This window comes from Anolis carolinensis, chromosome 4 (assembly GCF_035594765.1).
Source record: "Anolis carolinensis isolate JA03-04 chromosome 4, rAnoCar3.1.pri, whole genome shotgun sequence".
In the NCBI taxonomy this organism is placed as follows: domain Eukaryota; kingdom Metazoa; phylum Chordata; class Lepidosauria; order Squamata; family Dactyloidae; genus Anolis; species Anolis carolinensis.
The window spans coordinates 73,401,319-73,425,052 of record NC_085844.1 but is presented as its reverse complement, the minus strand read 5'-3'; the positions used below and the strand labels follow the sequence as shown (position 1 = coordinate 73,425,052).

At 38.2% G+C, this 23,734-nt stretch overlaps 1 protein-coding gene across 1 annotated transcript in view; it reads right to left on the bottom strand.

Moving 5' to 3' along the window:
- Window positions 1-18,122, bottom strand: part of ctdp1 (CTD phosphatase subunit 1) — a 47,524-nt gene extending 29,402 nt beyond the window's left edge. The window contains exons 1-5 of the mRNA XM_003219764.4: window positions 17,559-18,122; window positions 13,413-13,496; window positions 11,511-11,604; window positions 7,765-7,893; window positions 6,288-6,438 (exon numbers count right to left, since the gene is read on the bottom strand). Coding sequence (XP_003219812.2) covers window positions 6,288-6,438; window positions 7,765-7,893; window positions 11,511-11,604; window positions 13,413-13,496; window positions 17,559-17,821 — 721 coding nt within the window. The 5' untranslated portion in view covers window positions 17,822-18,122. The remainder of the gene's footprint in view (window positions 1-6,287; window positions 6,439-7,764; window positions 7,894-11,510; window positions 11,605-13,412; window positions 13,497-17,558) is intronic.
- Window positions 18,123-23,734: the final 5,612 nt, after the last annotated feature.

The following is a 23,734-nucleotide window of genomic DNA, read 5'->3' as shown; positions in this document are numbered from 1 at the left end:
CCACGTAGTTTGGGGGTGGGGGGAGAAGGGTAAAAATAAATTACTTTAACTAAAGATGTTCATACAAAGTCTATTACTCTTCCATAATGTAATTAATCAAATAAACTTTTCAGCTACATTGGTCCATGCTTAATCTAGACCAGGGCTTCTCAAACGTTTCCCACCTGCAACCCCTTTCTGCCCAATAAATTTCTGTGTAATCCCAGGTATATAAAATAGGTATAAAAATCAAACATTTACTGATAATAATTCATCATTTGAATGGCTTGCAAAACAGGCTGGTTTTCCTTTGAACCAAGTACAGCTGAAGCATTTTTAGCAGAGTCTACTGTAAACACTGCAAGCTGTTGTTAACAAATTTGGATTATTTATTTTTAATAAGCCTTTTCGTTACCCTAACATTGAGCTCAGAGGACCCCACTTGAGGTCAGGACATACAGTTTAAGAAACAGTGATCTAGACTTCCTTCCTACAGGTCTTGATTAAGCATACTTAACAGCAATCTAAGATTTGACAATGAAATAATATCTCTGCATGTATTAATAATACATATTTACTTACATTACTTTGGTTATCAATAAGCAGTAAATGAAAATAATTAAACACTTTTTTATTATTTCAATAGTTGTGAATCTTTCTACTTAAAAGACCAATCAGCAGGAAAAATAGATTCGATGCAACAATCAACACATTTGTGGAATGGAAATATTTTATTCTCGGTGCTTGAGAATAAATAGTATAGTATTGCTGAAATAATTTTCAGCTGAGATTTCCCTAAGAATGGGCCTCACATGTGGGCAACTTACATTTCTATGAATCACGTGTGATTTGTCAGCTAAAGGTAACAGTAGTACGTACTGGTTATTTAATGTGTAATTAATCAAAATGAAATAAATAAACTAAAATAATCATTTTAAAGATTTAGAAACATGGGGACATTCAAATAAAGATTATGTATAATAAATTGCTTTTAGTTCGATATATCTGAGGTTATATTGAACTCCTTTTCATTATCTGAGGTTATATCTATCTCCTTTTCATTAGTAGCTAAGATGTTTGGTGGTGTAAGTTAAGAACCAGCTGGATAAAAATCCATTAGCTCTGGAGTAGATGTAGGATGAAGCAGCTCAACTGGTATACCATCTGTTCTTGGTGATTTATTTCTTCTGAAAGTTGAGTGCAACTTCCATTTGAACTTCTAAACTTGTAGGTTCATCTTCAAATGGTCTTCTCGTTATCTTTTCATCTTTTTAATAGTTTTCATTGTATTGTATCATTATCTTATATCTACTTGGGGTCTATTTACATAGAGTTGGCTCAGGGGTGAATGGACTCCACACTGTACACACAACACACGGAGTCCATTTGTTTTAACACAGCCCTGTCCCACATTCAAGAAAGTAATGGGATGCCTGCAGTTTCCTCATGCTTTAGGGGTCAATGTAAACAGTTGGGCTGCTTCCTATTTGAAAGTGCTTCCTATTTTAAAATTCACACTCCTATTCCGCTTTCCCCGCTACAGCTTCAACTTTGTGAGGCAAAAGTGGCAATAGTAAAGGTAAAGGTTTTCCCCTGACGTTAAGTCTAGTCGTGTCTGACTCTAGGGGTTGGTGCTCATCTCCATTTCTAAGCCAAAGAGTCGGCATTGTCTGTAGACACCTCCAAGATCATGTGGCTGGCATGACTGCATAGAGCGCCGTTACCTTTCTGCCGGAGTGGTACATATTGATTTACATGTTTTTGAACTGCTAGGTTGGCGGAAGCTGGAGCTGACAGCCGAAGCTCACTCCGCTCCCCGGATTCGAACCGCCGACCTTTCGGTCAGCAAATTCAGCAGTTCAGCGGTTTAACTCACTGCGCCACTAGGGGCTCCTGAGAGTGGCAATACAAACTTACAAATAATCAAAATCACAAGTGTCAAAACCATGAAAGGGGAGAGATGACTATGGTTCTCTTTGGCCCTGCACAAGTTAATGAACAGTTGGATTCTGGCTTTTGACCTTATTATTGACACCTTTCACTTTTGCTTGTCACCTATCCTTAACTACTTGGAGAGTTTATCTGGTTATCCACTAAAATTCCTCTTTCTTTTCGGCTGAAAACTGTCCCCCCCTCACTTCCCCATCCTTCCTTGACAATATCCATGGCTTCAGTCTAGAGTTCTTCCGGTTCCCAGTCGGAATAATTTAAATTATTCTTTACATTATCTTTAAATTTTACAGGTATGTGCTTAAGGTTGCATTTTTGGGCACAATAGTTTAGGGTTCTTCTTTACTCTGATATTAGGAACTAATGGTCTGTGCCACAATCCGATCCAGATCCTGTTTTTGCACTGAGAATGAAGGTGTTCTGTCTTCAGCTTTCAATTATCTAGCCTACTTGATGTTTATATTGGCCATTAGGTGGTATTTTGTTGCTTCAAGAATGTGTTTGTGATGAACAAACTTTGCTTCCCAAAATTTAGTCAGTTGGTCTCCTGCTTCATTTCTTGATCCTAGGCCAATTTTCCTGCAATATTTGATATGATTGTCTCCTACCTTTGTGTTCCAATTGCCCATGGTTAACACCATGTTTTGGTGTGTGATCAATATACTTTTGGACTACAGCATAGAATCTTTCATTTTCTTCTTTTACTGCTTCTATAATAGGAGCATAATCTTGGAATATAGTTATATTGATGGGTTTCCCTAATGTCTTATTGATATCATTTGGTGAAGACTTTGCATTATATTATTTGGCTGCTTTTGCTACATCTTTTCTTACCCAATTTCTTCTAAGATTTTCATCGCTTGAGTAAAACACTCTAATTAACTGACTAAAAATGTCCCATTCCTGCCCACTTTAGAATGGTCATCCCAAGTACTGCAATGCTTATGCATTCAATTTCTTGTTTTACTACATCTAGCTTCCACTTATTTATGCTTCTCAAATTCCATGTTCCTGTTATAAGTGTTTTTAACTTCAGACTTCCACCTTATTTAATTGAATACAAAATGTCACCTCTAGGTCCTTCAATGTAATTTATATTACCAAATGTCAACAGATAGGAATTAATGTTCTCTTTGCTGGTAAAACAAATTTGCTTTGGGAACCATAAATCTGCAATTTTTATGAAGACAGTGAAAGTAAAAGCTGTAAAGCACTTCTGTTCAAATAAACAAAGCATCTCGGAGTAAATTATAGGAACAGAGATGCTGTTTGGCTCAAGAATTTTAGAATAAAAAGAAAACTGAATATATATACTTGACACCCTAACACCACATGACCCGAACCTGAATAAAAGCATAACATTTGCCTGAAGACTTGCCTGAAGTACTCCTGGACACTTTACAACTGTATGTAACCTCTCTCCCTCTGTAACACAACACATATACATATATTTGTACTTCACCACAAGGAGGAAGAGATTTTCTAACAAATTTAAGAGAGAGTTCGGTTTCTCAAGCTTTCATTATCATCATCTCCAATCAATTTAAAAGAATTTTTGCCAAATTTTATGAAATCTCATTTTGTTTTATTAGAAAAGGGGAACCTGTTTTTTTTAATTCAACCAGCAGTTGAATCTAAAATTACAAGAAAGTAGCATGTTTTTAAATGTTTTACTAAAACCATTATCTGTAAAGTACTGCCATCTACTGTTTTAAGCATGTATGCAGTGCTTTAAGCAAAGGCCTTTCACAGCCACATATTCAATGGAAAACACTTTTCCCCTCTTGAGAATTAAAAATAAGAAAACCATGACATTTCCCAAAACATTGAAGCAGGGGAAGAAGAAAAGAAGAGACTCTATGAAAGATAATAACAACTTTTGACATTCTAGACTTCTCATAAGAGGAAGGCGGGTCATACTTTTTCAGGGTGATAGGTACTAAGCAGCTACCTAACAGGTAGAGGCATCATTTTTATTTTTGAAAAAAAAAAAGCTAGGCCTGCCTTCTTACTCCATGAGTTGCTGGTTAGGGGGTTGTACATCTATGAAGCTGGTGTATATGTGTGCATTCTTGGGATATTGAGTGATTTTTGTTTTATTTTTAGTATTTCTTTGCTCCTTTTCTAAACACAATCTCCTTAGTCAAAATGTTGTTGTGTTATCTTTATCTTAATTTGTTTTTAATTACTGTATTTCAGTGTTAATATCAAGCTAATTCAGAATTTATGGTATGGTATACTATAGGCTGTATAACAAGACTCTTTCTTCAAGAGTTAAGTGTACTTTGTCATGTATTTCAATAGGCAACAGTAGCTTAAGAAAAGAGCTACAAGTTAACAAAGTAACTAGAAGAACAATGGATAGAAGATTTCATGCTGCACAAGCAACTCTGTAGCTAGGAGGAAGAACCAGTGAAGTTAAATAAATAGACATATGTGGTCTTGTACTCTGTTGGTATAAAAAGCAAAATTAACAGGGGAGGAAAGGTTCCACTAATTACACTATGTAACAAAATTTGAATTTTTTTCTGTTCCCGTTGAAAAAGTTCCTATTAAACTGTGCGGTGATTACTTTGAAGGTAGTTGTTTAACATCAGAAATTTCATTTTTGTGGCTGCTATTTTTACCCTTTCAATGTGCCATTTTAAACTTTTCATATGCCATTTTAATCTTTTGTGAAAAGGTTTTCCAAGTTAACTTTCCATGTTTTTTGATAAAACCAATAAGGAAATGACATTTATAACCCAGGAACAAAAATCGTTCTATAGTGTTATTGGATCATGCAAGATCTAATTTTGCTATAATTTCTGTTAGGGTCAGCATAGCTCGTATTTACAGTAAACCTAGAGGTGAAACTAGTAAGAAGAAATAGTTATGCAAGTAATAAAGGTTCTACATGCTTTCCAGCCTTGTGTTAAGTTAGGAAACATTAGCAAAAAGGAGTACTTTAGTATAGCCAAAGTAAAAAAACAAAAAACAAAACAAAAACAAAAAAAACCAAGATGCAGGAATACACTGGATATGTAAGGATGTTTCCAACAACAAATCATAACCATGTAAAACAGGCACAAGAAATTATACATAAAAGCTTTACTGCAGGCCTTCTTGGTCATGGAATCCAGACTGTGGAATGCTCTGTCTTTGGTCCAAATGGCACCCACATTGGTTTCTTTCCAGCACCAAGCCAGAACAGTTTTTAAAATATCAATGAGGCCTTTAGAAACTAATTTACTTCAAAGAGTACATGTACATGGTTATAAATGCCTGGAGCTTTTAAAGTGGCTTTGCCTGCTTAATGAATGTAATATGATTTCATGTCATTTATTCTCATTATTATTAACTGCATTAATACATCTTTTCCCCAAATTGGGATGAAATTTATATTTATGGAAGTGCTTTAGATTACTTAAATTGTTCGCTGCCCTGAGATCTCATGATATAGGGCAGGATATAAATATTTTAATAAATAAAAAATGCAAAATAATTAAGTGATGCAAGCTGAGTATTCCTTATCTCAAATGGTTTCAAACCAGAAGTTTGGGGTTTTTTTTCAGATTTTGGAATATCTGTATTTTCCTATATTAACATAATGAGATATTGTGGAGATCTTTCATACCTTTTAAGTTAATTTTAAACAATATTTGAATACTTCTGAATATGAATAAAAACTGGTATACACTAACACATTAGGAAGCAAAGGTGTCACCATCTCAACCATCTATGTGACCAATTTCGGATTCTGAAGTATTCTTGATTTTGGAATTGTAGATAAGGGATTCTCCATTGCCCTTTGGTGTCTTTACATCAGATTTCTCATGAAAGAAAAGTTACCTGATCGTACAACTTCATTGAATCATAGAGTTGGAAGAGACCTCATGGGCCATCCATTCCAACCTCCCATCAAGAAGCAGGAATATCACATTGAAAGCACCCACAACAGATGGCCATCCAGCCTCTGTTTAAAAGCCTCCAAAAAGGAGCCTCCACCACACTCCGGGGCAGAGAGGGTCTTCTTTCCTGTAGTTTGAAGCCATTGTTCCACGTCATAGTCTCCAGGGCAGCAGAAAACAAGCTTGCTCCTTCCTCCCTATGACTTCCCCTCACATACTTATACATGGCCATCATGTCTCCGCTCAGCCTTCTCTTCTGCAGGCTAAACATGCCCAGCTCTTTAAGCCGCTTCTCATAGGGCTTGTTCTCCAGACTCTTTCTACGCTAACACAGCTATTTGGCATTAGCATTAAACTGATTTTTAAGATTGCTGTATCATAATGCTTTTTAAAGTTCTTGTACATGTAGATTTGAAAATCACTCTGGAAAAGTCCTTAATATTAAGTATGCCGCAACACGCTCTTTACCTGCAATAGTATGTGCATATAGTCTGCTCCCAAAGGTGAAAACATGTAGTTCATACAGCTTAGCAATTTTTTCTAGGAACTCCTTGCAATGAGGACGTAAACGGGTATGCAGCATAGGTTCCCCTCGACCTAACTGATAATGAAATATTCCCTAAATGAGAAAGAATACACAGGTAAGATTTACTAATGTTATACAAGTAAAATGCACTTTTCAGCTTAGGTGGAATGAGTTCAACCATGACAGGTTTAATTTTTCAACCTGTATTGGAAAAAGTTCTAAATGGAACTGAAGATGTCAGCCACAGATGCAGGCAAAACGTCAGGAGAAAATGCTGCTAGAGCATGGCCATAAAGCCCGGAAACCACACAACACCCTAGTGATTCCAGCCATGAAAGCCTTCGACAATAGTAAGTCTCTATAGTATTAAATTTTTGAATGCTATATACTCATATGCTTTTTCTATACACCATGTATCAGAAACACAATGAAAACCATTTGGCAGACATCTGGCTAACTACTATTTCCTTACTGTCTCTAACAAAGAGAGACCTGCACACAGCATGAAAACCCTGGCTCAGAGCCAGTTGGCTTAAACCAACTGAATCAATGGGACTTATGTATGTGCTGACTTCCAATTCAATACCTGATTCAATGAATCAACTCTAACTGGGATTAGTAACTGGATTTATGCCACAGCCATTGTATCCTCAGAAACAGTTTGCAAAGGCTGTAATAGGATGGATTCCTGAAAAGACCCAATATTTATGTTTTTCACAATCCAGTACCATTTTTTTGGTAATTTTATCAGTAGTGGTGATGCAACCACATTTAACAGGAACATTTAGCAGTACTGCATTTATCTGATTGAAACCTAAGACGTCCCCATGGATTATACCCCAGATACATTCCAAAGACAAGTAAACATAACATTCCACAGTTTCATTTAAAATGATGCAAGTGTAAAGGTCTGTTTATTAGGGGGTTATTTAGGTGATTCTAAAGTGCAACCGATATGCTGCAAACGGCCCTATATGGCAATTTCTGTGAAACACAAGGGACATAGAACCCTAAAAAATGCTGCACTTTTTTGAATTCCAAATATAATAACTCTCTTTGAAAAAAAATTGGACTGTTTGGCATTTTTTTAAACCGAGGAGGAACTTTTTTGAAATTTGAAGTGAACTGGAAATAGATAAAGACCTGTAGGGAAGTCTTAGAAGTTGTCCTTCCCAGTGAATGGGAATTGTAAGAGAACCAGGAAAGAATGCACAAATTCATAATGAAGGCCAACCTATAGACAGTGTATTTGCATTTTTAAAAATATCTTGGAACATAACAATATGTTTTATAAAAAAATTAAAAACACATTTCTAAATGCCAATTGCACATAAAAGGATTTAAAATAAAATATTTATACAAAACACTGCTGAGTGCATTAAGATTGATAAAGAAAAATAATAGATAATATTGCCTTACTCTGTTAGACATCTGTTGGCAATGCTGCTCTGTGGTATGGATCAATGTCTGGTCCAAATCTACCATTAGCACAAGTTTTCGATTTCGACGTAGCCTCTCCTGATCTTCTCTTCCCAACTGTTCAGCTTGCTACAGTTAAAAGAAAAAAAGGTGGTTAAGTACCTTCAAGAAAAATTTAAATGTAACAAAACTGATGAAAATACCTTACTAGAAATTACTCACAGCAATTAGAAAGAGAAAAAATCATCACAAAATAAATGTATGCGCTGTAACAGAAAAAATAGCTTCTCCTAGTCATATCAAGGAACTGATTGAGAGAAAGGGAATGGTATCTTAAAGCTGCCATCAGGCTCTCCTAGTAGTTTATGAAAAATAAGTTCATTATATTTGCATATCTAAACTGTGAGATTTCTGGCAAGTACTTTATAGATATCACCTAGCTGGTGCGACATTCAGAAGAGCAAGAAATATTTTTCGTGATCATTTTAAATTTTTTATATTTATTTTTCCATACAACAATACTCTAGACCAGTGGTTCTCAAATATTTTCAGCCACAGAGCCCTTTTTTGAAGCAGAAGTTTCTTGTGGAGCCCAAAGAAGTGTTTATATATTATATATAATGTATATATGTATCAGGCGTGGGCAAACTTTTTGATGCATAGTGTTTTAGAATTTGACAGATGGGCCGAGCCAATGGCAAGTGGATAGAGAATATTTGTGTGAACTAATTGAAAAAATGCACATATCTCCCTTGTAGTACAAAAAAAGGAGCATAAAGTACAATGTAATATTTAAAATGAAGAACAATTTAACCAACATAAACTTAACAGTATTTCAGTGGAAGACCTCAGGGGCAATCCAGTCTGCCATGAAGGAAAAGCAAAGTCAAAGCATTTCCAACAGATGGCCACCCAGCCTTTGTAGGAGGAGGACTAGTAATAATCAGGCCTGAGCTGAGGCGAGGCGGCGGCGGCAGCCATTTCCCCCCTCCGTCTTCCTCCTCCTCCTCGGCCTCCTTCCCCCTCGCCCCCTCCCATTGGCTGAGCCCGTGACGCCCCTTTTGCTGAGGGGCAAAAGGAAAGGGCCTGAATGGTGGGAGTTTGGGTGATTTGCAAAAGCTTTTTTTTCCTAACGAAAAAAACGACGACATAACGAAAAACGGCCTCTCGCGATTCGAAACCGCGATATCCAGACGTGTGGACAACCAATGCCGTATATTGCTTCAAAACAAACGAAAATAACGAATTAATAACGGTTAACGGGGAAAACGAATTATTTGAGCAAGCCTAGTAATAATAGTGATAATAATAATAATAATAATAATAATAAGAAGAAGAAGAAGAAGAAGAAGAAGAGCAATCCCAGGGGTATCCAGTTCAACTCCCTTCTGCCTTGCAGGAAAAGCACAATCAAAGCACCCACAGAGCAGTGACAGGGAAATAGGGTTTTGGAAGCAAGCAAGGTAAGGAAAAGAGGCTTTTGGCAGCAAGGGGACTAAGAGAAAAAGGCTTTTGGTGGCAAGGTAGTCGGGAGGGGGGGGGAGGAACAGGAAAGAAGAGAGGATTAGAGGAGGCCTGGAAAGGAGAAGGAGGAGGAAAAAGCTTACTGTGGTGCCCCTCAGTATGCTTTGCAGAGCCCCAAGGGCTCCACGGAGCCCACTTTGAAAACCTCTGCTCTAGGCTATTTTTACGATTCTTTATCTACTCTGAGGTAGATGATTTTACATTCGCTTTTGGGCCAATTTTCTGCTCCCGAGATCCTATAAGGGCTGCAGAGACCTCCAAACATACAAAAAAAACATACAATACAAATTTCCAAACTGTTTCCAAATCCAGCCCCATCTGGAACACATTACAGTAATCCAAATGGAATGTAAACAAGGCATGTGTCACCATTGCTAGATCTGACACCTCCAAGAAATGATGCAGCCATTGTATGAGGTTTAGATGTGTAAATGCAATAATGGCACTACCTAAAACTAGGGTTAGTTTACTTAGGTCAGGAGTAAATTCAAGCTCTGAACTGAAATTTTAGAGGAAGTACAACCTCATCCACCACATGTTGCACCTCTATCTTTTGATCTGTCTTCTATTTTACTGAGAAGACCTGTCTTCTCTAGATTACATTTAAACATGTTTGTTCTCACCTAGCCCATTATGGACAACAGATCTTACTAGGGCTGTGTTATCAATGAAAACAATGTTTCAATACTTATTACTAAATTAGGGAGTGGGGAAATCATTTCTAGAGTATTTTCAAAATTGGATGTGATCTGTGTCAGAACTATAATGAGGCAACTACTTTTTCGTTAAGTAATTGCGTACTTACTATCAGTCCTATTTGCAGATTCAATAATTTATTGGAACTTATTGGAACTTTATTGGAATTTATTGGCTGGATGGATACTGCTACGGAGAGGCAATAGCTCTTCCCTAGCCTAATTGGGACTTTCTGATGCTGAACAGAATTCTGGGAAATGTAGTTTAGACCAGGGCCTCTTGAATTCTCTGCCACAGGGGTCCTCACTTTCCCAGAATTTTGTGTTCTCTCAGTCTCTTTCCCAGCTTGCTCAGCTCATCCCACTCAGCTGCTTTCCCTCATGGCAACAGGCAGTCTGGCTCTTCTTAATTTAAAGATGAATGGTGGCCTCTTTGGCTTTGCCTCACTTGCTTGCGCTGAAAATGAAACTGACTTTGTATTGGGTGAGTTTTGATTATTTTTGCATGGCCTCTCCTCCCCCGGTTTCTTAATATTTGTTCACATATACAAATCTTATGAAATAGAATCGACACCCAAAACAGAATCCATTTTCTGCACAGCCCTAATATCTATAGAAACAGTTTCCCTGGAATCTGACAGAAAGTAGAAATAGAATTGAACATGATTAACATACTAATGATATTGAATATCAGAACTCTCACATAATCTATCTCAGCAGTTTCAAGCATATGTTAAACAGCATGGGGGTCAAAACTGAACTTTAAGAGATACCAAATATTAGGGAATCGGATATCAATATGTCAATGTATCCCTTAAAGAAGAACAGGAACTACTGTAAACCAAGCCCCACCCTAGAAAGGCAGTCCAGAAGGATATCATAGTTGATATTGTTTTCCACCAGTAAAGGCGTCGTCACAGCCTATTTCAGGCATAATGGAAACTTTACTGCAGTGAGGAATTCCCACTTGGTCCTCTGGAAAGATACAGTATTTACATGGTAGTTCCCATCTCTTCAAGGATCCTGACCACAGTCTCAGGCTGCATAAATATATCTAATAATACAGGATAAGGAGAAGCAATGATAAATCTACTGGATGGGTAGCAACTACAGCATCCAAATCAGTGTGGATCTGAGAGATTTTACCTATAAACTGTCTTGTAGTTTTTTTTCATAGAATTCTATCAATCCAATCCTATGAAAGTTTAATCTCAAATTCACCTAGTATGTTCAGTTCAGCTTTCTATGAAGGATGTGGCTTAAATTGTCTGGTATCCAATTAGGCTTTCTAAGTACATTTTCTAAAAACATCAGACTGACAATATTTTCAAAGAAATGTGTCAGTAGCTATCTTTAAACTCAACGGAATATATATGCTTTGAAATTCTAGAGTTGCTCTCAATTTAAAACCTGGCTCAAACGAACTGGTAACATACATGCATGCTGCACAAGAAATTCCTCCAGTTAGATATGCTGACCTTTGGACATCTGTTAAAAATGAGAGAAAAACAGTGGGAGGATACTTGCCTCAGAGCTAACCATCAGTTCTGGGACACTATGAACCATTGATACAGTTGCTGTAGATACTGGCATATTCTGCTTTCCATTCTTGCTTCGTAACCTAATATCAATGAAGGAAATAAAGTAAACACATTAGATAAATGTAATAGTAAAATATCTAAAAACCTAAGAAGGTTAATTGATTTACTGTGGTATGAATTTTCATAACCACACTATTTAACATATAGGTCAAGCTGACTTAAGTGCATAAATGCACATCATGTTTAATTGAAAGACTGAGTCATATACTAGTATATTCATAACTGAAGAACTGGATAAACAGCATACCACAAGTTTTGTATGCTTCAAAGAAAATGAGAAATATCTATGCTTAAATGACTTATACTATGAGCTCTGAATGGCATATGGATGTTTCAATGTCCAGAATGCTACCCTGTAAATGGGAAGCAGTAAAGAAGGAAGGGTTAGGATTAGTTCATTGATTATTTTTTAAAAAACACAATTTAGTAAGCAAAATTGAGATTGTCTAGAGAAGATCAGTGGATTAGCATTGCATTAGAACAGAGTTTCTAAACAAATGTTATTGACACTTTTTTAGACATGTATCATTTTGCGACATGTTAATTTAGTTTTACTAGCAAACTGAAAGTTAAACCAACGATAGGGACATATACATGAATAGTAACAATGAAATCTATGGGGATACAACATATCTCATGAAAAATATGGTTCCCCTTTTCTGCATTTTTGTTTTTATTGAAAAGAAAAAAAATGTACTCTAATAAAAATTAATTTAAAATATGATTTATTGCTTATTTAACATAGATCAGGGGTCCTCAAACTTTTTAAACAGGGGGACGGGCTATTGTTTGAAAAAAATGAATGAATTCCCATGCACACATATCTTATTTGTAGTGCAAAAACATGAAAAAAACAATACAATATTTAAATTAAGAACAATTTTAACCAACATAAACTAATCAGTATTTCAATGCGACGTGTGGGCCTGATTTGGCTGATGGGATAGTCAAGATAGAATAGTTCTTGTTCTGTGCCTTCAAGTCGTTTCTGACTTAGGATGACCCTAAGTCTAACATTAGAAAAGGGGGTGGGTAAATGATCTTGGAGGGCCGCATCCAGTCTTAGTTTGCGGACCTTCACATAGAGGTTTTAGGGAACAATTTTCTTTAATTTCAATAAGCCTAAATGAGAAGTGTGGATTTGGTATGTTGCTATCAATTGATGAATGTCCACCTTTATGTTCATGTGACACACCTACACACTGCAGTCGATACACTAATGTACTGCGACGCAGTTTGGAAAGCCCTGTACTAGAGTATATAAAACAGGATCTGTACCCCAAGATTTATATCAGCTACTACAACAGGCCTATGACATTTATTGCATTCTCTTTGACCTAAAAAGTTCCCAGGGTGGCTCACATATAAGTCATGAAAAACATAAGGCAATATGCTTATGCTTAAATATTCATCAAGTCCTTGGTCTTCTCTTGATAAAACCAATGTATAAATATCTGAAAGGAATATAAGGAAGAGGGACCAGGCTTGTTTTCTGCTGCTCTGGAAACTAGGACTCAGAGCAAAGGGTTCAAACTACAGGAAAAGAGATTTAACCTGAACATTAGGAAGCACTTCCTAATGTTCATGTATTCCCTCCCTACTGCTTATGCTCAAACTCTTGCATTTTGCAGTGATGTGTTGCTGAAACAGATAGTAATCAATGTAGTTAATACATATGCAGGTCACTATCTTGACCAGTTATTTCTAGCTTTAATGGAGTTTAAATAGGCTTAACTCCCATCTTTATCCTAGAGGAGGGAATAATGGTCACAGACCTCAGTTTTAAAATATGAACAATTCGTGTCCAATGTCATGAAGCAGTACTCACTGTGTGAGATCCTGGCCACATTCTGCACATAAGCCTTTCATAACAACAGGATGGCTGCATGCTTCCAATCTCACCAGAACACCCCTAGAAAGGAAAGCAGAAATATGATTTAGGTAAAAACTCATTTCATAAAATGTTATATTACATTCATAACAGCCAGCCCTCCATATTTGAAAACAAAGCATTATTGCATCTGATTATTCAAAGATTACTGCATTTTCTGCCACCTCTACTTCTCTATGCCATTTTAACAGGGACTTCATGGACACCAGGGTTGATGTGAGGAAACCAAACTGGTGGGATAGTTAAGCTCAGCCTCAGTGTGCGTTTCTTTTACCCCATGGGTGAAAGGCGATAGGACAACAGAAGGACATAGGCATATGTTAGCTCACTTGCATGGGGATGAGAATGAGATAGAGTAGGTGTCCCCTTTCATCCCTTTTCTTCTTGCTCCTCCATTCTCTTTCCTATACTGAAATGAGCGAGCAACTAAGGGAACATGTGCACAATCAAGCTCAGAAAACCCATCACTACTGTGTATGTTTTTGGAGATGTGTTAAATAAGGTTTGAAGGAGCTAATGCCATCCAGTTTTGCCACTTTCAAAGCAAGCCAACACTCCCAATTCACACAAAAATTGAATGTCTATTATATCTAGCCTGTTCTCAACCATCATATTCAACTGCCAAAAAAAGATAGGTTCCAAGTACAATCAGCAACAAAAAAATCTCTTGTAAAATTTCAACTCCATACCAAAAAAACCCCTCTAATGAAATAAGCAGTGTAACAAGATAATAAGCATTCAAGAAGAACTAAAGGTAAAGATCTGTTATAGAATTAACAGTATTAATTCTATTTCAGCAACCAGTTTCTACTTTAAATGTTCTTACAGCTCAACCAATTAGACATTTTTGACGCATTTATGGCTATCACCAGTTACAGGTTCTTCCACACCAGCAGCTGCAAATAATCATTTCCCCAAATATTCTACACAGCCCTAAAACTCGGGCTAAAAAATTAATTAGCCTGAAGCGTCCAGATGAAGTTTCAGGTTAATCCATTTCAAATTAGAGTAAACCAAATTTACACAGAGGGCCTTGGAGGAGGAATCCACCTTCATCTTCCATTTCGGCTCTTCCAAGGGAGTGGAGGAGGAGGGAGAAAGACTTCAGGTCTTTTTGGACTCTTCACCTGGAAAGCAAGGAGGGGGAGGCTAGCACTGCCCCTGAACATCTGTGCTGATCTCAGATCAGCACAGAAGAGCATCTAGCCACCTCAGATCAGTACAGAAGAGCATCTAGCCACCACCTCCACTGCAAAATCCCAGGGTTTGGGCCAGCTGTGTGGCCTCCATCCCGAGAGGAAGTGGGATTTAAAATTCCAATTCCTCTCAGATTTTTGGCCTGTGTAGAAGACCCCATAAAGTAACATTACCAGTTATCCTCTAAGGCACTCTTTGATCCTCTGGGTGTTTTGGACTTCAGTTCCCACAATTCCTAATAGCTGGTAATCTGGCTGAAATTTCTGGGAGCTGAAGTCTAAAACACCTGGACGACCAAAGGTTGGGAATCACTGCTCGAAGGTATGACAATAACATTATCACATCCAAGTCTCTCCATCACAGAACCAAGGACAGACTATGTAGCAAGATTTTTATTCCTGGATTATATATGTCATTTCCTAATTGGTTCTATCATAAAAACATGGAAAAAGTTTAGTAAACTGCACAAACTGTTTTTGCAGGACATCCTCCAGCACATTTTGCTATAGTTTTCAATGAATATCTTGTCGAGTCTCAACCAATACAACATAGTTTGTGGCAGTCACCAAAATGAAGTTTCTGGACTATAACAATATTTCCAAAGTATTTACCAAACACTTAAACAGGAAATAACACTTTCAAACCAGAAACATTTTTTCAAGTTGTATACATTGTGTTATCTATAGCTCTAAAGCTCAACTGTTCGGGGGTGTTTTTGGTAGTTATTACATTGCATAGTATTTAGAACATGGAAAATTTGGATAAAAATGTTCTTTAGAAAAATACACTTCCTTTTGCAATTTTTAGTAAAAAAACTAATTACAGCTCAAGACCTTTATAGAAATATATTTTAAAGTATTTTGCACTGTTGGCCAAATAGTTAAAGCACACTTGGCTAATCATCCCTTATAGCAATTTGCAATCAGGAAAAAAATTGTGAAGACAACAGCATGATAATTACAATCAGTTTAATTCAATTAGAATAGATTGAAACATACAATTGGAAAATACTTGCAACGACTGACTGCTAACAAGAAGCTGTCCATAATGCAAAAGAGAATAACTCATTACATGTACAGAAATGAAAAATGACTAAGATGCAAAAGATGCACAATTTATATTTTTAGATTATATATATAAATTATGTTCGGATTCCCACATGGGATTTTTAGATGGTTCAGTACTATAGCTACGGTGCTATGCAGTGAAGCCCAGTCCAAACCCCATCCCTTATACCAGAATGCAGTCACTGAGACGGGGTCTGCTCTGCCATCTCTCTGGAGATAGCTGACAGACATTTCCAGTTTTGATTTTCTCATGCTACCCAACCTCTCTTCTCCTCGTGGCATATTCATGTAAGAGGTGACAAAAGGGTATCATGAGCATTGTGCAAAGCTACCAGAAATTCCAGGTAATTGAATCCCATTCACATTATGCAGTCATAGCACTATGATTCCACTTTAATTACCCACTTAGGAAGCTACACTCTAAAACCCAAAGAACAGCAAACTTTCCATGGGCCCATCTTGACAAATGACAGGTTCTCTTAAGAGTCACCATTAAGTCAGAAACAACTTGAAGGCACTAAACAACAACCAAGTGCAACACTTGCCATAGTTCCATATGATAGAACCATGCAGTTACAATGGAGTGATAATGCAAATTGAGCATCCTTTATCTACAATTCCGAAATATTCCAGAATTGTCCACATGGATGGTTGAGATAGTGACACTTTTGCTTTCTGGTGGTTCTCTTTTCACAAACTCTGTTTCATGCACATAATGATTTAAGATATTGTGTATATGATTATCTTCAGGCTATGTGCATACAGTGTGCGGAGTGATGCAGCCCATGTTTAGGATTGGGTCCCATTTCTTAAGATATCTATATATGCAAAAACAGACTACAAATTACGAACAAGGTAAGTTCTGTAGGTTTGTTCTTAAGTTGAATTTGTATCTAAGTCAGAACAGGTATTTTGTAGGTGTAACTTCTCATATATAAGGGCACACAGAAACCTGGGCGACTTGGAAGGCGCTCAACTGCCTGTACGCTTAGCACCATGAGATGCAGAGCCAACCTCAATAAATGGAGTCACAAAGTGAAGTCCACGACATGCAAGTGTGGAAAGGAGCAAACCAGAGACCACCTATTACAATGCAGTCTGTGCCCTGCCACATGCACAATGGAGGACCTTCTTATAGCGACACCAGAGACACTCCAAGTTTTTAATTTTGTGGTCTTAAATACATTACAGCTGTACTATTGACACCATTAAAAAATTGGAGGGAGTGCTTTTGTTGGCTCCTGAGCACTATGGCTTAATTTTTTTTTTACTGCATTTATATACCGCTTTTCTCACTCCTAGGGGTGGACTCAAAGCGGTTTACAACATAATGGCAAAATTCAATGCCAAACATACAAGTAAGACAATAACAAACAGATCAAATCATAAACAATAAAATAAACATCATCATGTGTACTTATAGAACTCAAAAATAACAAAATTAGAAATCTAAATATATAAACAATATAGATTTTTGTGGAGGCGGGTGCTTGTTTGTGCAAGTGGATACCCATATCCGCCACATACAGATTTTCACTTTGATTATGTGTACAGATAGATAGAGAAGTATGATTCCGCAGCACTGAAGCACAGGCAACTGAAACGTGGGGTAAAGCTGCCTTCCTTCTCCAGTGTCAGAGCAACCGCGAGAGGGCGGGGAACGGCGGATGCCGTTCTTGGCGCCCTTCCCTCCCTCCTCCTCGCCTTCTCCTGCTCCTCCTCCTCCTTCCTGCGCCAGGGAAGGAGCGAGAGCAGTCCTTGCTCTGTTAAGCTGCGCGGCGAGGCCCAGTCCCGCCCCGACTGCCCTCCCCCGACTCACCCGGGCGGGATGACTTGTCCCAGCCGCACGCACAGTTCCCGCACCACGCCGGGCAGCTCCGCCTTGACCTTCCGTTCCGGGCCCCGCGCCTCAGAGGCCGAGATAGGCGCGCACACCGCTAGCACCGAGCCGATTTTCACCGCCGCCCCGGCCGAGACTTTCCACTCGAGGAGCCGCAGAGGCTGCGGGCCGGAGACCCGGATCTCCGTCACTTCAGAAGGCGCGGCGGCAGCGGCGGCTGCTCCGGAGTCCTCCTCCTCCATGGCCTCCTAGGCCGGGCCCGTCCGCCCAGGGGTCGCTATGGCAACCGCCGCCTCAACGATAAGATCCGAACGCCAAACGGCAGCTTTTTTCCCTCCCCCTCCTCTCCCCCCTCCCCCAATGTTTTCAAAAAAACAATAACAACAAGAAGTAGTCACGAGCAGCGCCGCGGACGGAGCGCGAGGTCAAGGCTCTGCTGCGCAGGCGCACGGCGTCTCGATGCCTTAAAGGAGCAGCCGCACCAAATTTCAGCCCAGGCGGTAGGAGGTCTGACGATGGAAAGTTTTAAGCCACGCCCTTCCTGCTTCTTCGCGCGCTGGTGGTGACGCAATGGGGCCTCGAGCCCTCTTCCCCACCCCTCCGCGTGGGCTGCATAACAGGCGAGCCCGCGGCGCGCGCATGCGCAGCAGAGTTTGTATCCAAAACGAAGACGGCTCCACCGTGGCTCTAATGCAGTTTTGACAACCATATTAACTCCCATGACGCAGTGTTATGTAATCCTCAAAAGCTGTCGTTTGGTGAGGTCCCAGCACTCTTAGACAGAGAAGACTAAAAACATAGTAGTATTACAACGCCTAGGATTCCATAGCACTGAGACATGGCAATTAAAGTGGCTTGAAAATGCATTAATTCTACAGTCTAGACGAGGCATAGGCAAACGGGCCCTCCGGGTGTTCTGGACTTCAACTCCCACAATTCCTAACAGCCTCAGGCCCTTTCCTTTTCCCATCAGACGCTTAAATAATACAATTAAATTGTGTTACATTAAATTAAATGTGTCTATTTGCTTTTAATTATTGTATTTCAAAAGTACAGTAGAGTCTCACTTATCCAAGCCTCGCTTATCCAAGCCTCTGGATAATCCAAACCATTTTTGTAGTCAATGTTTTCAATATATCGTGATATTTTGGTGCTAAATTCGTAAATACAGTAATTACTACATAGCATTACTGCGTATTGACTACTTTTTCTGTCAAATTTGTTGTATAACATGATGTTTTGGTGCTTAATTTGTAAAATCATAATGTAATTTGATGTTTAATAGGCTTTTCCTTAATCCTTCCTTAGTATCCAAGATATTCGCTTATCCAAGTCTCTGCTGGCCCGTTTAGCTTGGATAAGTGAGACTCTACTGTACTATCAATTCAATAAAGAATGCTGCAATTGGCCAGCTTGATTAGCATTAAATAGCCTGGCAGCTTCAAATCCTGGCTGTTTCCTACCTGGGGGAATCCATCTATGGCAGACAACCTCTGAGGGTTGTCTGCTATAGATGTGAGCGAAACGCCAGGAGAGAATGCTTCTGGAACATGGCCATACAGCCCGGAAAACTCACAGCAACTCAGTAATTCCGGCCATGAAAGCTTTTGTCAATACAATAAAGGGTCCATGGTGTGGTACAGTATTATTTAGGCCTAGCTTTAATAGGAGCTTTCAAGCAATCAGACACTACAGTTGTCCAGCATCTACCAAGCCTCATGGGGTGCCCTTTAAATGAGAGTCTGTTGCACCAGTTTGGAATCTAGTCTGTGTTGAAGGGCTAAATACAGTAGAGTCTTGCTTATCCAACCTTCGTTTATCCAATGTTCTATATTATCCAATGCAGTCTGCCCTTTAGTAGTCAGTGTTTTTGTAGTCAATGTTTTCAATACATTGCAATGTTTTGGTGCTAAATTCGTAAATACAGTAAATACTACATAATGTTGCCATGTATTGAACTGATTTTTCTGTCAATTCGTTGTAAAACATGATGTTTTGCAATATCATAACGTAATTTGATGTTTACTAGGCTTTTCCTTACTCCCTCCTTATTATCCAACATTTTCACTTATCCAATGTTCTGCCGGCTCGTTTATGTTGGATAAGTGAGACTCTGTTCTATGTGCAATTTTTTGGATCCAGTCATTTAGAAATTTTGGAAACTTTTAAACCCAAAGCATCATCATCATTATGAAAAAAAATGTGCATAATCTGATATCATGCCTTTGAAGTCGCTTCTAGTTGTCCTTGCCCTCTGTTGCTGCAACTCCTCTGTACTTACAGAAAATTACCATAATTCCAAATATTTACATTCCATTTTAATTTTCATTCTTCCAGAAAAGCCAGTTCCTCTTGTAAAACAGCTAAATAGACTTTTCCACAGTAACTTTAAATGTCTGAGGGAAAATATACATTTGCACTTCAGCCTTCTTTAACCCCTTTAGGGAACAAACAGTTACTGTATTCGAGGTTTAAAGAAAACACAGAGAATATGTGACCCTCTTATAATTCTTCAGCATAGAGTGAAATGGGTAGGACTGATGTCAGTTGCAATTCAACATCTGGTGATTGTGTATTCCGCACTCTGGATGAACCTTAGTTTTCCACGGTTAAAACAATTAAAGTATCTAATCCTACATGATCCACTGGGCTTCAGAATTGTTCCTTTATTGCAGTTGGCCAACACAAAATTTCCAAAATGTATCCTTAAATGATTCCAAAACAATAGCAATTTTTCCTGAAATACAAATTGAAGTGTTCCACAGGTTGAAATACCAAGATAAGCTGTATAAAACAATTCAAGAAGATCTTTATAAATACCCAGCTTACATCCCAACACAGACATACACCTTGCTTTTCAAGAGTATTCACATTTTCAAACAGCAGTGTCTTTTCCAATTATTTTTATGTACCCCTCCCACCTCAAACCTCTTTGCTTTCTATGTGTTTTGTCTGATTTATATCTGCAATTCTATTCTTGAAAGGATAATATGCAATATATTTTATAGAAATACTTGCGATCATTAGAAGTATAGTTCTGCATTGTAGAATGGATACAGTTTTGTTATCGAAAAATTGACCTCCCCTCCCAAAAATGGATTTAATGTGAATTCTGAAATCACACATCAGTTTTATTATATATATCTATATATATAAAAGGGTAATGAAATTTCGGCCTAGGACAAAACAACACATCCCAGAAACACTAAACTTGGCAGCACAAACCCTCATCCATGCCTCTACGTTCATACAACAAAAAGAAAAGAATAATAAAGTCCTAATTAGGAGAGGAATAATTGTTTCTATCCAACTGCTGCCAGTTAGAAGGCTAAGCTCCACCCACTTGGTCTCCTAGCAACCCACTCAGCCCAGGGGACAGTCAGAGTTAGGCCTCACTTAGGCCTCTTCCACAATGCCTATAAGATACAGATTATCTGATTTTAACTGGATTATATGGCAATGTAGACTCAAGGCCCTTCCACACAGCTATATAACCCATTTATAATCTTATATTATCTGCTTTGAACTGGATTGACTATTTCCCATACCACCATACTTTGCCACAGCAACGCGTGGCCGGGCACAGCTAGTATATATATATATATTTACATTTTATGAAGTTTCACAATATTGTAATAATATTATTCTCTCCTCCCCACAACAGAGTTCATTTCCAATAGTCTGGCCAAGGAAGTACAAATTCCATAGGGGATGAGCTAACCTTTTACCTATAAAACCTTAGGGAAAATGAAGAGAAAATTTGTGCGCACTAATCAAATCCCCTAACAAAAGGAGTTTCCCTTATTACCTCAGAACTATACACCTGTCTTTTTAAAAAAAATCACATAAAACTTACATGGTCATAACCCATTGGGAGCTCAACATATATGTTGTATATTAAAGAAAACTAAGATGTACTGGAGCGGGGAATCATACTTGTTCTTTTGCACTCCAGCGCTTGCTTTTCATTAAAAACTTATATCATGCTTGTCTGGCTCTCCACCTACTATGAAGTGAGTCCATCAGAAGACAATGCCTGCCTGAGTTGTTAATTCTATCAAGTAAATTTTCCAATTTCCAGAGGAAATCCAGAAATTAATCACTACCGGACATTGGCAGCATATAGATTAAATCTGTATGTTTTTCGAAGGCTTTCATGGCTGGAATCACTGGGTTGCTGTGGTTTTCTGGGCTGTATGGCTATGTTCCAGAAGCATTCTCTCCACATCTATAGCAGGCATCCTCAGAGGTTGTGAGATCTGTTGGAAACTAGGCAAATGGAGTTTATATATCTATTGAATGTCCAGGGTGGGAGAAAGAACTCTTGTCTGTTTGAGGCAGTTGTGAATATTGCAATTAGCCACCTTGATTAGCATTGGCTTAGCAGTTTCAAAACCTGGCAACTTCCTGCCTGGGGGAATCCTTTGTTGGAAGGCTATTCAAAGCTAACCTCTGAGGATACCTGCCATAGATGTGGGTGAAATGTCAGGAGAGAATGCTTCTAGAACATGGCCATACAGCAATACAGCAGAAAACTCACAGCAATCCAGAAAATCTGCATGCTTTACATTGAACTGTTCATATTTCCATTAACAGCCCATTGTGTTCTCTGAAGCTCACCTTTTGTTCAAATCGGACTTGGTAAATAATATCATCATTGAGTGTTTTACATTTTGCCTCAACACATTTTGCCCGTCTGCTCCTTTTCCAGGACAGACTTTCTAAATGACTCTGACTGTAAACTCTGTACTGCATGTTTTAGGGCCAATCCTTTTGAGTGCAAACTCTGCATCAGACATCCTTTCACACCTGAAAGTAATAAACCTCTGTTTCCGTCTCCTTCAAACCCAATTTGCATGATGATCTGGTCTTCAAGGTAGCTTGGCCCTCCTTTGTTGGGTAGCTGAATCTTGACCTCAATTTCCCACCACAACTTACACGGTTCCATCATGGGAGTTGTAGATTTACAGGGATTTTAGTGCTGGTTCTTCTCTAAACTACAGTTCCTATGATTGCATAGCATTGAACTATCACAGTTAAAATCTTACTTAACAAAACCAACATCCACTCAAAGTAAGTTGTCAGGAGGCATGCTCCAGGTCAATGTTGAAACAATCTTTTTCTGTTGCTCATTTCATTTTCTCCCATCCCCCCAAAAGTCTTAACTTTGCTTATCTATATCTGAGGCTTGAATATTACATTCCATTAGTGCATTGGATGAAGTGGAGTCTAATCCACAGAAATTTATGCTAAAACAAATGGATCTTAAGGTGCCACAAGACTCCCCACTTCCTTCCCTCCTTTTAATATGTGAAAGAGATTAACATGGCTATCTTTCTGAAAATTGCTTTCTAGGCAGGCACTCCTGATATAGCTCTGTCTCATTGACAAAACCGTATGAGGCGAGTGGGTGAATGTCCAGATGTCATTGTTTTTTCCGCCTCCCATGTTTTGCTGTCACTTCCTGCATCATTTTTCTTTTTTACATAAATCTGTTAAAGAGAAGGGGGAAAACACAGCATAGATGCACAATCTCTTTTTATTGATAGTCTCAGAAACCCTCAATCTGGGAGTACTTAGACATGATGGAAGTAAATATTAAAACACCAAATTAATGTTTAGAAGGTTAGTAGTATTAAAATGTTGTAAATCAAAATATAGAATCTTTGGCTTTCCTAGCTTTTTAAAACTTCCTTGAAACCCAGGTAGTATGGATAATAGTAAGGGAAGAATGGAATTACAACCTAAAAATTCCCAGAGAACCAAATGTGTCTGAATCCTGTGCTATTTAATGCATCATTTAACAATAAGAAAACTAGATTGGACAAGATGGCTATACCCTCAAAACTTAATATTCATGCCAGTCAGATCACAGATATTATATATAAATATTGGTTCTTATTGGAAGATATGTCTAGATCTTTAAAACCTCCAGTATTTACTGTGGACAAATGTTTTGATATGGTCAAAAGTTACTAATCAATAAAGAATTGTATTGTATTGTGGACAAGGATATGTTTCAGGAGCTATATTGATACATATTGAAATGCAGTTATTTAAAATATGCCGTAACATTAATTAGCAAAACAAGCTCTTAAACATGGTGAAGATCTAGCAGCTATTAATTCTCACTAATCTTAGGGTGGATTCATATT